General features: G+C 36.8%; 1 protein-coding gene across 7 annotated transcripts in view; it reads right to left on the reverse strand.

The window, feature by feature from the left end:
- ralgapb (Ral GTPase activating protein non-catalytic subunit beta) overlaps positions 1–14,202 on the reverse strand; it is a 48,249-nt gene extending 34,047 nt beyond the window's left edge. For 4 of the 7 annotated variants that reach the window (XM_081380365.1, XM_081380364.1, XM_081380363.1 and 1 more), the window contains exons 1-10: positions 14,061–14,202; positions 10,605–10,812; positions 7,902–8,104; positions 7,071–7,237; positions 5,954–6,140; positions 3,795–3,926; positions 3,464–3,642; positions 1,943–1,993; positions 414–461; positions 143–190 (exon numbers count right to left, since the gene is read on the reverse strand). In XM_081380365.1, the coding sequence (XP_081236491.1) occupies positions 143–190; positions 414–461; positions 1,943–1,993; positions 3,464–3,642; positions 3,795–3,926; positions 5,954–6,140; positions 7,071–7,237; positions 7,902–8,104; positions 10,605–10,781 (1,192 nt within the window). In that variant the 5' untranslated portion in view covers positions 10,782–10,812; positions 14,061–14,202. The remainder of the gene's footprint in view (positions 1–142; positions 191–413; positions 462–1,942; positions 1,994–3,463; positions 3,643–3,794; positions 3,927–5,953; positions 6,141–7,070; positions 7,238–7,901; positions 8,105–10,604; positions 10,813–14,060) is intronic. The other 3 variants (XM_081380367.1, XM_081380368.1, XM_081380366.1) reach the window with 1 other exon arrangement.
- Between the last annotated feature and the right edge of the window lie 650 nt (positions 14,203–14,852).

Here is a 14,852-nt window from a genome sequence, read left to right on the forward strand (position 1 = left end):
ATAATTAATGACGTATAATTGATTTTCACAACACAAAGGGATTTTTGATCTAAAAGTGTTTGCGTTTGCACAAAACACCTCGCGAAATCTACAGTCCTCATCAAACTCCCTCTTGATTAGTCAGAGGCGCGTTAACAAATACCATAAGATGGGAGCCGGTCTCGTAAATTGTTCCGAGAAACAGGAACACCTGGGGATAAAAATGGGATTACACACACATAAAGAAACAGTAACCTCAAAAAGGAAGATTTACAACTTGAAAAACTCCAATGAGAAACATCGTTATTTCTGATGTGATTATAGTTACAGCCCTTCTATTGCAGCTAAACACCTCCATGAACAGAATCAGTGTGTTGGATAGTTAAACCCACTGTTAGTCACTAGCTGATTGGGTTTGGACGGGTTCAGTGTACCTATAGAGGGAAGTCTGTCTCGAATATTGCTCCTAGACACTGTGACTCCTGAGGAAACATAAAACAAGACCTCTAAAGAAAGGACACAACATGTCAGGCCATAGTGAGCTATGAGCGACGAACCACTGAGCATGCGCCGTTAAGATTAATCTAACTAACTATACTGAGACAATGAGGTCAGACATTTCACTCTTTGTTCATTCTTGGAACAAATTTCAACTTAATAATAACAGCTGCAGAGAGGAACGTCTTGAACACTGTCTGTGCGAATAAATGAACCAAATCAATCCAATTTACTTTTCAGTTTGATTTCAAATGCCTGAATATCAATTAAACCAGACTGTGCTTTGCTTTAAAAATAAAGTTACAGTTAATATACAGTACCAGTCAAAAGTTTGGAAACATTACTATTTTTAATGTTTTTAAAGAAGTCTCTTATGCTCATCAAGCCTGCAGTAAAAAAAAAAAAAAAAACAGTAATATTATGAAATATTATTACAATTTAAAATAATGGTTCTCTTTTTTAATATATTTTAAAATGTAATTTATTTTTGTGATGCAAAGCTGAATTTTCATCAGCAAGTACTCCAGTCTTTGGTGTCTTATGATCCTTCAGAAATCATTCTAATATGATGATTTGATACTCAGTTATTATCAATGATGGAATACTTTTTTCAGGATTCATTGATGAGTAAAACGTTAACAGCATTTATTCATAAAAACAGCATTTATTCAAAATAAAAACATTTCTAACAATATAAATCGTTACCATCACCTTTTATCAATTTAACGCATCCTTGTTGAATTAAAGTACTAATTTCTTAAAAAAAATAAGTTATTGTTCCCAAACTTTTGAATGGTAGTGTATATTGTTACAAAAGATTTCTATTCTAAATAAATACAGTTCTTTTTAACTTTTTATTCATCAAATAATCCTGAAGAAAGTATCTCAGGTTATAAAAAAAATATTAAGCAGCACAACTGTTTCCAACATTGATCATAAATCAGCATATTAGAATGATTTCTGAAGGATCATAAGACACCAAAGACTGGAGTACTTGCTGGTGAAAATTCAGCTTTGCATCACAAAAATAAATTACATTTTAAAGTATATTAAAAAAGAGAACCATTATTTTAAATTGTAAAAATATTTCATAATATTACCGTTTTTTTTTTTTTTACTGCAGGCTTGATGAGCATAAGAGACTTCTTTCAAAAACATTAAAAATAGTAACGTTTCCAAACTTTTGACTGGTACTGTACTTTACGGACAGACATGAAACCCACATTTCCACTGAAATGTTGCAGAGTCAAACATATCGCACTGCAATTGTGATTCAGAAGTCTTACTTCTACTTTAGAGAACATATTTTAACATCCAAAAAGTGATGTTTCTGATGCCTAACTGGCTAATTTCTTTAAATCTAAATAAAAATCATAGCAATTAAATGTGATAATACTAAATTAATTAATTTCAGATGGACTGGGAAATAAAATACTAGGTTGAGTAAAGTCAGTTGTGTGAGTACCAGGAGGAGGCAGAGTTTCACGACACTCGAGTTTCTTAGAAACAGCAACACCTAGAAATGAAAAGACAGTCAAAGCTGGTGTTCATACATCACTGCGACTAAAATTCAAACAATAATCAGAAGCGTCAAAATCACAGAGACTAAAACAACATCTGAGATTAGAATGTAGTGCAATAAATGATGAATGGAAAAGCCTTATAATATGCAGAGGCTTCGTTGTACAAACCATTAGTGGTGAATCTTTAGTCACCTCACAATCCGATTATGATTGACTGAGAATCATAATCCGATTCTTGATTACACTTACCGTATATGATGTGCAATGACGCCTGTGATCTTCCTTCTACGCTTCAACTATAAAAACTTATGCAAGTTTATATACATCAGTGTTTCCCAGTGTAAAAAATCCCACAGCACACCACTATATAAAAATATAATGAAATGCATTGCTTCAAATGGCATATAAATCTAGATATTAGGCTATATTAAAAATAGTACTCATATTTGATGTGAAAGTCGGGCGGAAACCTCGTATCCAATTAAACACTGTCGTTGAAGTTGGTATTGTGGCTTTATAATATTAACATTTTATGAAAATCAAGCTCAAATAGAGTTACAGACGTTACGTTTTCATCAGCGTTCAGGATATAAAGTTCATTGTAGCTTTATGGTTGCTCAGTTTTCTTGTTGTTGAAATCTCATGATCAAAATCTTATGATACAGCGCTATGCACAAGATATTTAAAACACTATATTTGCTTCTAGACTAGACGGCAAAGACTAAGACTATTCTCTGCTCTTCAAATACCAAAACCGTCAGCCTTTATGGACATAGAGTTTCTTGAGTAAATAAAACGCTGTACTTACGCAAACATCAGTTCTATTTTCCCCCCTTGCATTACAAACAAGCAGAGATCTCACCAAACTGTGAGCGGTCAATGGAGGCGGGTGGAGTTATGAGGTTTGACGGACAGTTTAAGGAGCCAATGGCTAAGTCACAACCTCTTATAAATGCTTTTGATTGGTTAAATAAGTGTAAAACAACAGACAGACGTAAAGGATGACCAATAGCATTAATTTTATAAAACAATGATGAACTATAGAGAGATTCAATGTTTCGGCCCAACAGCGCAATGATATATTCTTATTTGTAGCATTTATTTTTCATTATTTACTGGAATTTGATCATTTTCCACAGCACACCTGACAACCTGTCGGGAAAAACTGATATATACTGTATGTTTGATGGTTTGTGAGTACCTGGAAGCAACCAGAATACGACTCTAGTGCACAAAAGTAGTAAAAAAATAAAATAAAAAAAAGCTCTGAATCGATTCATAATTGCTGGAAAAGACAGTCACGATTCATCAGAGAATAAAAAAATGTTCTCCCACCCCTACATACCATGGTAATGAATGACCACCATAATGGAATATCATGGTAATGCCAACACGGTAGCATCCAAAAAACCAATGCATTTCATAAAAGAGCCCTGAATGTTGTAGATATTCACGGATCTTACCGAGGAACGCGTCCACGAGGCAGCTGACGCCCCTCATCGCTCTGAAGAAGATCTGGGGAAGCTGTTTGAGGCAGGGGTGCTGGATGACCTCGTGAGGAACGCCGTTACCCCCCAACAACTGCTCCTGAAACTTTGGGGTGGAACTCACTATGACGGGATTGCTAAGGTCCACAGGGTTACTGAAGGCGAGAGAGATAATTGAACAACTTGAGTTAGTATCCATGACCAGAATGGACATGTTGACATGTCATGGCATTAAACAAACAGCGCTTGATTCGATTTCTCGGGAAAATCAACCTATTAAACACAGAGAGTCAGTTTTACTGCAGACCTGAGCATGTGCAGAAAGCGATACCACGTCTGAGACACACAGTCGTTGTCCATCTCGGCGGGGATGAGGCTGGCGTCTTCGTCTGGCACTTTAAACGGAGGAAACGACGGGCCGTACATGAAGCGCAGCAGCCTGTGTGAACAACAAAACAAATAAGGTCAAACAAATAAAAGCTTCGACATCTGTCAACTTTACAAACAGTACAGCATGGTGCGAGCAACACCAAGGTCACAGAATTCAATGCGTGAACTGGTAAAACAATATACCTCGAATGCAATACAAGTTGCTTTGGATAAAAGTGTCTGTCAAATGCATAAATATAAATGAAAACATCCTGTGGTCGATATCAAACATTAAAAATGTGCAAAACTACATATTTTCCCAATCAAAATGTAAGATAATGCAATTATTTTACAACAATTCTTGTTTTTTAGATATTTTAATGAATTTTCAGTGTATTTTGTGCAATCTCTCTCAAACTGGTATGATTAAACATATTAGTTTAATTTTGATTTTATTTTATTTATTGGACAAAATAATAGTGAAAAATACACTGATTTGTCAAGGATAACAATAAAGTTTAAAAAAACTTATTTCCATTGTGGTCCTTGATGTAAAATTATTCTATTGTTAACACTTTAGAATAACTAATGCATTCGTTATCATGAACTAACTTTGAGCAATATATATTTACAGCGTTTAACGTTTGTTAATGTTAGTTAATAAAAATATAAATTGTTCAGTGTTCGTTCATGTTAGTTCACAATGCATTAATTAAAGTTACCATGAATAAAAAATTGACAACTCTTATTTTCGATGGAATATTGCAGTATTGTCCATGCACATTATTAGTTATAAATTCATGTTCCTGATAATCTTGAATCAGAATAAGTTCCTCTTGCAACATCTCTTCTCTTCTCTGATGACGAAGGGCGGGGCAACCTGTCACTCACATGAGATCAGCCAATAGCAAACCACAACCATCCAATCAATTACCCACGGACAAAATCAAGCCCCGCCCACATTTACAGCTAGTCAAACAGGTTATATCTCTGAAGCCTAGCAGAGAATGTTTTATAAGCAGCAGGAGAAACATATTCATCTGCACAGTCACGCAGAGCCCAAGCACAACCAATACAATGTTCTTCTGCAAAATGCTAATAAATCTAAGTATTGTAAAGCTGAAGCTTTTGTGGTTATTCACTTCTGCAGACCTTCTGTACTGGATTTTCAAAACTATGTGAAGTTCGCGGCTCCATTGATGCAGTAAACTTGCACAACGTCCTTGAATGAATAATTTATTAGATGCACACATATAAGATGCATGCAATAACACGTCTGTTATTGTAGGGACATCGACATTATATTATTACACCCCTAAATATGACGCGGAACAAAAAGAACTGTGATTGGTTGCGTTACATGTCAGTCAAACGTCGATGGCCAAGAAAAGCTGCGATAGAGTCCAAGTCTTAAGTTAAGAAATTTGTATTACAGAAGCAAATCTTAAGTTGATTTAGGATTCTTATCCTATCTTACAAAATCTCATCTTATCTGTAGTTAGGAAATCTTAAACCCCTCCATCGAGTTCGGGAATCAACTGTTACCAAGCAACCACCTACTCACAAACGGAAAAACTGGAGAATGGAGGAACAAAACAAGTGGTGCTTTTCATTAAGTGAAGTTTTGATAAGCCTGGTAGAAAACCTTTCTTACAGTCCTTTTATTTCACAGGAGTCTGTAATTATTTGTCAAGAGTTTTGTCGTCAAAGTGCAGCTCATCATTTGGATGTTCACAGTCTTTCCACCATCAAACATCGGTGTTCTTCATCTTGTATCAGTAATAAATGTGACGAGACAGGGCTGTTATTATGGGATTTTTTTACAGCTGGCTTTCAAATAATTTTGAAGTTAGGACACCATTGGGGTTGTCCTAAATTTAATACAGTTTTTAGGATTGTTTGTGGAGTTAGGATGCTTCTGCAATACCCTCTTCCTTTCTGTAGATAAGATAAGACTATGCAGTTAAGTCCTAAATGAGGTCCTAACTGAAATGGCCAAGGTTACCAAACAGAGAAGATAGGATTCTGAAGTTAGGATCTTTCTGTAATGTGCACCTTCTGCCGTGAGTCTGAAGGTCTGGATACACGAGACTATACCTGGAAGTGAGAGCTGCGATCACTTTACTCCACTGTTCCACCACCGGAGGGTGATGTCTCCAGTTGGCCAGCATCTCTCGGGCGGTTTTCCAGTATGGCGGCGTGGGGAAACATCGTGTACAGGCCAGGAACCAAACCTCAAACAGCACGCTGATCAACTTCTCTGCCAGCTTCTCTGCTATACCACCTACAGGATGAAAATCAAGCTTTTAATGTTGTTTATGTGTCTATGTGGAGTCTTTAATATGCTTTAAGACAAACCATGTGTAAGTTCATAAATCGACACCATTGCTGAGTATTTCCTCCTTAAAACTGCAGTGAACCAAAGACAGTCTCAAAAACACGCTTTGAAATCGCTGGTGTTTCTGACGTCACAAACTACCTTGTAACCAATCAGATCAACGTGTGATCGTCAACCAGTGGATCTCTGAGCTGAGGGAGTGAGTGGAGGCGGGGCTCATTTGCATATTCATAGAACCGCACATACTAAATGAGGCAAGGGTGTCGAGTTACATTCAAGATATTTTAAGAAATGTTTAAATATGTCATTTTGGTGACCAAAGATGAGTTGTAAGGTGCTAAAAGATTGACTACAGGGGGACTTTAAATCAACTGTGGTTACATTACGACACTTTTATTCATTGAATAACAGAAATATGCTGCTTGTTTTTGCTGAAATATCTCATTAAAAAATGTGTATTGAGCTAAAAAAAAAAAAAAAAAAAAAAAAAAAAATCTCCTTCCCTTGTGCTGGTAGTTTTCATATGCAAAACATTAACCAATCAAAACAAAAAACTAAATTAAAACCTGACAACATGATATTTCATTAAAATGCTACAAAAGTGCATAGTAGGACCCCAATAATAAACTCTCATATAGATGTGATCTTGGCAGCTAAAGTTAATTTAAAGCAAACATGATGTTTGATTGTGCAAAGCAAATTTACACATTTCACGTGAGGTTCATTTGCAAACGACACAAAATGCAGTTTGTTTAGATGCAAAACATGCGCCTTCTCTCATTTGTTTGTTAGTCAATGTTAGCTCTAGTTCAACACAGAACTTTGCTCTATTTTGGAGGGAAACAACATTGAGTTTGTCCATGGTATCATACGGACCTCCCACAGTGGGCGGGGCCAGTAGCGTGTCATTGATGCGCAGAAGAAAGAGGAGAAGCACTTCCCACGTCTCTCTGGCCATGCCGGACGAGTCGCGTGCCAACTTCTGCACTGCAGACAACACTTGCTGACACAATTTAAAGTGCACTAGGCTGAAGTGCTCTGGTCTGGAAGAAAGAAACATTCATATTCAATCAAAATCATAACAGGAAGTGCTACAATTATAAACAGTTTGAACACCGACATGTTCTAGTCTGAGTTGTTTTAGATGCATGCAACAGTCAAACCAACATTTATTCAGACACCTTCAACATTTCTCACATTATCACACATAGTTTAGAAAATGGTAATAAAATATGAGCAGAACTCAGTTGATGTTTCACTGGTTTTGTCCATCCTTCTGTTAGACTGTCTCACACATGAATTATGTTGAATATCTGTCAGCTGGTAAATTTAAATACACAATTAGATAATACCAGTTTAGCTCAACCAATCACCAAGCAATGCTTCATTTTGTTCAGTCTGTGTGTAAAAAGAGCATTAGCAATTAAAGAAAACACACTTCAGCAAAACATGATCAGGTCAAAGTGTTGGAATAAATTTTGGTCCCAAATTTGTATAAATGTTACTGGTAGTCGCTGTATGAAGAGTTTTTGGGTATAATATGTCACAGTTTTCTTTATTTTGCTCTCCTCACTTACATAAATGAACTATAGTGTCCTGCACACATTAGTAAAACAATATATCTGGAGTCTGAATAATTTTTGGTTTGACTGTATATTGTAAATCCTTTGTGCATCATGGGCAATTAAACTCATAGTCCAAACACACCTGGGCAGGAATAGGTTGTGCAAGTGTTTCAGGATGGTTTGGACGTAGAGGTTGGGCTCTTTAATGATGGGCTGTGGTATCGAGTCTCTTGGAGACACTAGGGCCATTATCCAGTCAGTGTAGACGTCCACACACAACTTAACCGTTTCTCCATCCAGGGGGAGCGTCAGGCCGTAACACAGCACCTCCATGGTCCATTTCACCTGAGGACGACATTAAGGACAGCATTAGATGGATAAATTAGCAACTAAACCGGTTTGAGATGGATCAACAATCCTTGAGTTTGAGAGGAAAAAGTTGCAAGATGCATGTTTTTGAGTAAAAACCATAGACTGTAAAAAAAAATATGGGCGTAGTGTCTGTGACGTTGATGTTTCTGACGAGCATTTTTGAAGCCCAAAGTGGGCGGAGCCGGCCGTCGCCATCTTGTTAGCGTGTCAATCCCGGATAAACGAAAATGAGCAAAGAGGCGGATTAGCTGAGGTGACGTGACGCTAACAGACAGCAGACAAACGGCTAGTAGTGACAGCAGTGGCAATCCAAGTGGCCACGCCCTTAATTATGCAGAACTTTAAGGCTTAATATAATTTAAACGGATGAGTTACAAAAAAATTCACCCCCCTCACAGTCGTCATGAAGGGTAACATTAGCTATATAGACCAAAACCACTTTTTGCACCAGACTGTAAACATGTTTTTTTTCTGCTGTAAAGTTGGGCATTTTAACATGAGGGTCTATGGGACTGACTCTCTTTTGCAGCCGGTCTCTAGTGGCCAGTCGATGAACTGCAGTTTAAGTCGCTTCAGTGTTGGATTCAAGAGAGAGACGGGAAGGTTGCCGCTTGGTAAAAACACACTGATACAGACAGTTCTGACAATAGGACAAAAGATAACAGCGGTGCATTCAACTAGACCTGGGTTATTACACAATTATATTCCAAATAAAAAGCATCGGTCACCATGGACGAGCAATGAGATGGGTCAGAGGTCAGGAGGAAAAAAGAAAAATCAGAGGCAGAGAGGGAATTGGCAGGATATCCTTTCCTCTTATCACAGTACACAGAAGCCTACAGGAACCATGCACAATGCAATGGAAGTCGATGAGGACACACACACACACACACACACACACACACACACACACACACACACACACACACACACACACACACACACACACACACACACACACACACACACACACACACACACACACACACACACACACACACACACACACACACACACACACACACACACAAAGGTTTGTAACTAGCACTGAATGACACACACCCAGATGCACAAACAACAGAGGGAACTAAAAACGCACTCAAACGTTTCCACTAATAACATCACAGCACATCTTCCATTTTAGGTCAATAAGTAACTTAGCAGCATGTTTTGTTTCTAACCAAATTATGCAAATGAGCAACTGAGGAACCAACACAGCACTGTTCTTTAACTTCCTAATAAACTCTAACTTTATTAGGAACTGCAACATAGAGCTCATACCGTCAATTTGTAAGCCAATCTGGAGGGCTAATTCACAATGAGTTAAAGGATATATATATATATATATATATATATATATATATATATATATATATAAAACATTTTCATTTTTATCAGATAAATAGATGTTTTGAAGTTGTTAAATAAGGACCACAACTTCCACAAGGATGTGAGTTTACATGCTTGATGAATTGCATTCATGAATTTAATTTGATTTAGAACAAATGGCATAAAAAAAAGATATAACTATTATGAAATGAGATTAGATAAAATAACATGAAGGGTAAAAAAAATGCAAACCAGTTGCATCATCAGCAAGAAATATTAATTTATTATATAAACATTCTCAATTATCCTGTCATTCGCAGGTGTGTTAAAAAGTGAACCCTATCACATATAAAAGACAAACTGCACATGAATTGCTCTGAGGAAAAGCTGTTCCACCCAGAAGCCTCAGCAGAAGTTAATCGTTTACAGGCTGTTGGTCTGAATTAATTCAAACATGCCACCCAGTAACTCAACCTTGAATTCTTCCTGCCGCGGCCTCGGGTTTGAATTCAAGACTCTTTACAGATGTGAGATGTTATGACACACACACACACACACACACACACACACACACACACACACACACACACACACACTGTTTAGCTATACTTGTGAGGACCTTCATAGGCGTAATGGTTTTTATACTGTAAAAACTGTATATTCTGTCCCCTTACACTAACCCTACCCCTAAACCATCACACACACACACACACACACACACACACACACACACACACACACACACACACACACACACACACACACACACACACACACACACACACACACACACACACACACACACACACTACTAACCCTACCCCTAAACCATCACACACAGCCCTAAACCTACCCATCACACACACACACACACACACACACACACACACACACACACACACACACACACACACACACACACACACACACACACCGACCCCTAAACCTACCCATCACACACATTTATAAATTATAATATATATTATATGAAACATTTATTAAAACTTATGAACCTAACTAACCAAACAGAGAAACACAATAATATTGTAGACAATCAAACCACACACACACACACGAACCCTAAACCTACCCATCACACACACACACACACACACACACACACACACACACACACACTTCTTACCTCCTTGTCAGTCTTGAGGAGGCACTCAGCCGGCACTCCGCCGAGGGAGTTTCCCAGGGGTCGCACCACAGCGTTTGCCACGTCTCGCCCCACGCCGGCGGGGTACGTGTGTAACACACTCAGGTGACCCTGGTCACTCTGGACCACCAGGTGTAAAGATCGCCACTCAGAGTACATGACCTCGACTTCTGCTGGATCTCACTGCGACCTGAGGAGAGACGCACACCAGACGCATGTTTACAGGCTTGAAGGCCGAGATATTTAGTTACATATTTAGTTACATACATACATAAATAAATATATATATATAAAAATAAAAAATAACTATAAATAAATATATATATATATATATATATATATATATATATATATATATATATATAATTAAAAATAACTAAGAATAAATTATATATATAAAAATTAAAAATAACTGAAAATAAATAATATATACATAAGTACATAAACATATAAAGAATCATTTAACACAGTTTAACAAAGGTATGTTAAATAATCTTTAGCAGTGTATCTATCAGGGTAATCATAGTGAACTAAAATTAAAACTATATAAAAAAGAAACATTTTGTTACTCGAAATAAACGTTAACTAAAATCAAAATAAAACTTAATAAAGCTAGTTGCCAAAGCAACATTTAAACTGTAATAAAATTTTATAAAAACTAATAATAATAATAATAATAATAAAACTAATAATATGGCAAAAAAAGTTACTAAAACTAACTAAAATGAAAACAAAAAATAAAATAAAAACCAGTATCACAACAATATTAAAACACACACTCTCGCACACACACACAGACGCACACAAACAAACGCACACACACGCACACACTTTTATTTTTTGGTAACTAAAACAATACGTATTGCCTTGAATTTCCAGCATAAATAGTAACACCACGACAGTCTCCCGTTACTGTGATGTGTGATATAAAACGACTAACTTTGGTCATATCACCCGTCCTGTTTCATAACAAGTTTCCTCTTATCACACACCAGGGTCTGCTTTCACACACACAAGTGATGATAAACTATGCAGGACGCTGTTTTGACAACAACACAGAACGTTCCGTGTCGATCCCCTGATCCAGAGCAGTAATCCGACACGGGGAACTGAGATTGAACTATCAGCCGGAGAGTTTGATCTCACTGAACAGAAGACTAACATGAATCTGAGAAAATATAGAAGAACCTGCCAGCTCTGATGTTATCCAGACACTGCCCACGAGTCTCGCTTTCTTCACTAATCTAAGATACAATCTGAGCGGTCTGCTAAGAATGAAAACTTTAAACATGGAGTGACGCCAAATCTCAAAGCCTCAGGATTATAGATTAAAGACTAAAATATATATATACACGGCACAAGAGAAGTATACCAATGCATATTCATTAAATGATGTTTGTCTTGACTAAATCATTACAGCATTATATATATATATCTACATATGCAAATATACATAGAGGGACTGAAATTAACACTTGCTCTTCCAAAAGCCAAATGAGAGTTAAAATCGGTGCGGTGTTGTCGAGTACATGAAACGGTGTTACTTAGCAATTGGCCAGTGACATTTTTATAAATTCTAACAATGCATGAACGTAAAAAACAACAACAACAACAAATTTTCAAGTACAGCAAGTATCCTAGTAAGCATAGTCGGTTCTGTTTTGAGTGAATGTAAACAGTTGAGAAAGTAAATGCATGTGTGTGAGTCTATTAGACCCGTGCATTCGCTCTTAAAGTGACAGTAGTCTAATATTCCGCTGTCCGTTTTTAATTTTAACAACAAAAGACAAAGAAAAAACACTCACTGCTCTTGACTGAATAACTTTTGTAACTTGTAATAAGGATAAATTAATAAGGATGTTTAATTTATACAATGAAGACTACGCAGTGTTATTTCACATTTGATTATACTTCATTAAATTTCAGTACTGTCAGAAAACCTGAAAAGCACTGTTTGTTTCATTTGTATCTGTGTTATATTGTCTTAATTTGTGCTTTTGCTTGTAATTTGATTAGGCCTTATTTTACTGCTGACTGTTTACTTGAATGTTTTGTAAATGTATATTAGTTAGGCTAGTACTGTAGTTTTAGCTGTGGTATCGACATTGGAATAGAATAATTGTGAATTTTCACTGGTATCTAAAATGTTGGTGCCATTACTGCCTGTTTTTGCAAAACCAGTTTCATGGTCGGCAAAAAATATTTATTTAAATTTACATTATTATTTATATATTTTATAGTTAGTTTAGGCCCTGTGTGTTTATATCACATACACACTGGCAGACAGTGATTATATCAATAGTAATACCATGGTAATTTGATATCAATACCACTGACTTTAAATGGCACTGTAAAACACAGAAGAATGCTATGGTTCATGTCTAAAAAACAAGGTGGAGTTATTTTAGTATTATTATAAAGAACTGTGGACGTACAATGTTTGATTCATATACCATGACACCTAAATGGCACGTTTAAATAATGTTTGGTTAAAATATTCATATACCAGGTATTTACATGGTAAAGAATACCGTGATATCTACTTTTTAGCGCATTTGTTTTTATACAAACAATCTTTGAATGACCCTTCCTAAAAATCATGAGATGTTTTCAATTCAACTTCCGTAGCCGATGTGTTTGTTAGCATCTGTGTTAACCGAGTCAGTGAAGCTTAAAATCTCAACACAGACTTCCAAATTCATATTTATATATTAATTTTACGCCATTAGAGCATTTAAATGGAAATAACACTCATTAAATCAAAGAGTTTGAAACGCTACAGTCTATTAGCAGCTCGCGAGCTAAGCTAACAGACTGATTTCCAATGGTGACTGGGATTAAAAACACGACTTTATCGCTAAACAAATGAGCAAAAAAACCACACAAAAAACAGAATTCCCTTCCCAGCTCTTAAATAAACCAGACAACACATACAATATTCTCTAGGATCTGACGTTTTCTCCAGCTTTGGCGCGAATCAATCTGATACAGGTTTGTTTGACAGCTGATTCCAGTCTCACGAGCGCTTCAAAACAAACAAATGACAGCCGTCAATCATCTGTCACTGCTGCTCATCCACTCATCAAAGACATGAACCTTTAAATCTAATATAGTATTAAATAGCTTTGTATATACAGAAGCAGGCCGCACTGCGGGACTGTGGCCGTGTCTTAAAATCTACAAAGCTTGCTAACTAGGTAGCGCACTTGGTTTCAAGACAAAGCTACTTGAATGCTGCTAAGTAGGTAGCTAACAATTTTTCGTGTCTACTTTGCCTCAGAATACTGGCTTAGCAGGCAGCACACTTGGATTTGATCCTAGAGTGCTCAAACATGCTGTCTATGTAGGCAGCTCACTAGATTTTGAGAACGGCCCATGTGACAGTTGTCCGGAGCGGACACACAAACGCAACACGGACATATGAATATACAGCGTTACCTGATTCAGTTCACATATCAATCAGTCGCTCCTTCTGGAGATTTAGCCGGGGAAACGGGTTTGATCGAGCATGTTTGTCGGTAGATCCGATGAGATCAGACCCGCTCCTCCATCACGGGCGGCGGGGGTTTGGCTGGCTTGCAGTGGCTGATGTGAGCGGCGATGTCCGATTCGCGAATGAATCGTTCATTTGAACCGGTTCTTTACAATGATTCAATCGCACAGATTCGCATCACTCGACTGTAGTACACGCCCGATGGATATTGAAAACAAACAGCGCCACAACATTTTTTCACAATTGTCTGTCAGGTAAGAAACACAATCATGGTCTTAATCATAGCGCCAATATCAATAAGTATCAAAATCACACCACTAAATACAGTAACAAACGGCCTAGTTTATATTTCGTCGAAACCATTGTGATGATGCGTTTTAACGGTCATCAGCATTGTAAATCCTGCAAAGTATTTTATATTTTCACTTAAAAAAAAGGTATGTACATTTATATCATTACATTTGCATCCAATGGCAAAAATAAATAAATAAATAAATAAAATGGGTGTTTTCGTTTTACGGCCACTATTTTTCAAATTCGGAGTAGTTAATGGACCCTTTTCACAAATTATAATGACGCGTTTTAACCTTTTACAGTCTATGGTTTTAACCATAGGTTTTAACGGGCATCGTAAATCCTGCAAAGTTTTATATTTTAATTTTAAAAAAATGTATGCACATTTATATCACTATACTTTGCATAATATTACCTTTGCATCAAATGGCAAGAACTAGTTT

Source organism: Scardinius erythrophthalmus, assembly GCF_964197995.2.
Source record: "Scardinius erythrophthalmus genome assembly, chromosome: 12".
Classification (NCBI taxonomy): Eukaryota; Metazoa; Chordata; class Actinopteri; order Cypriniformes; family Leuciscidae; genus Scardinius; species Scardinius erythrophthalmus.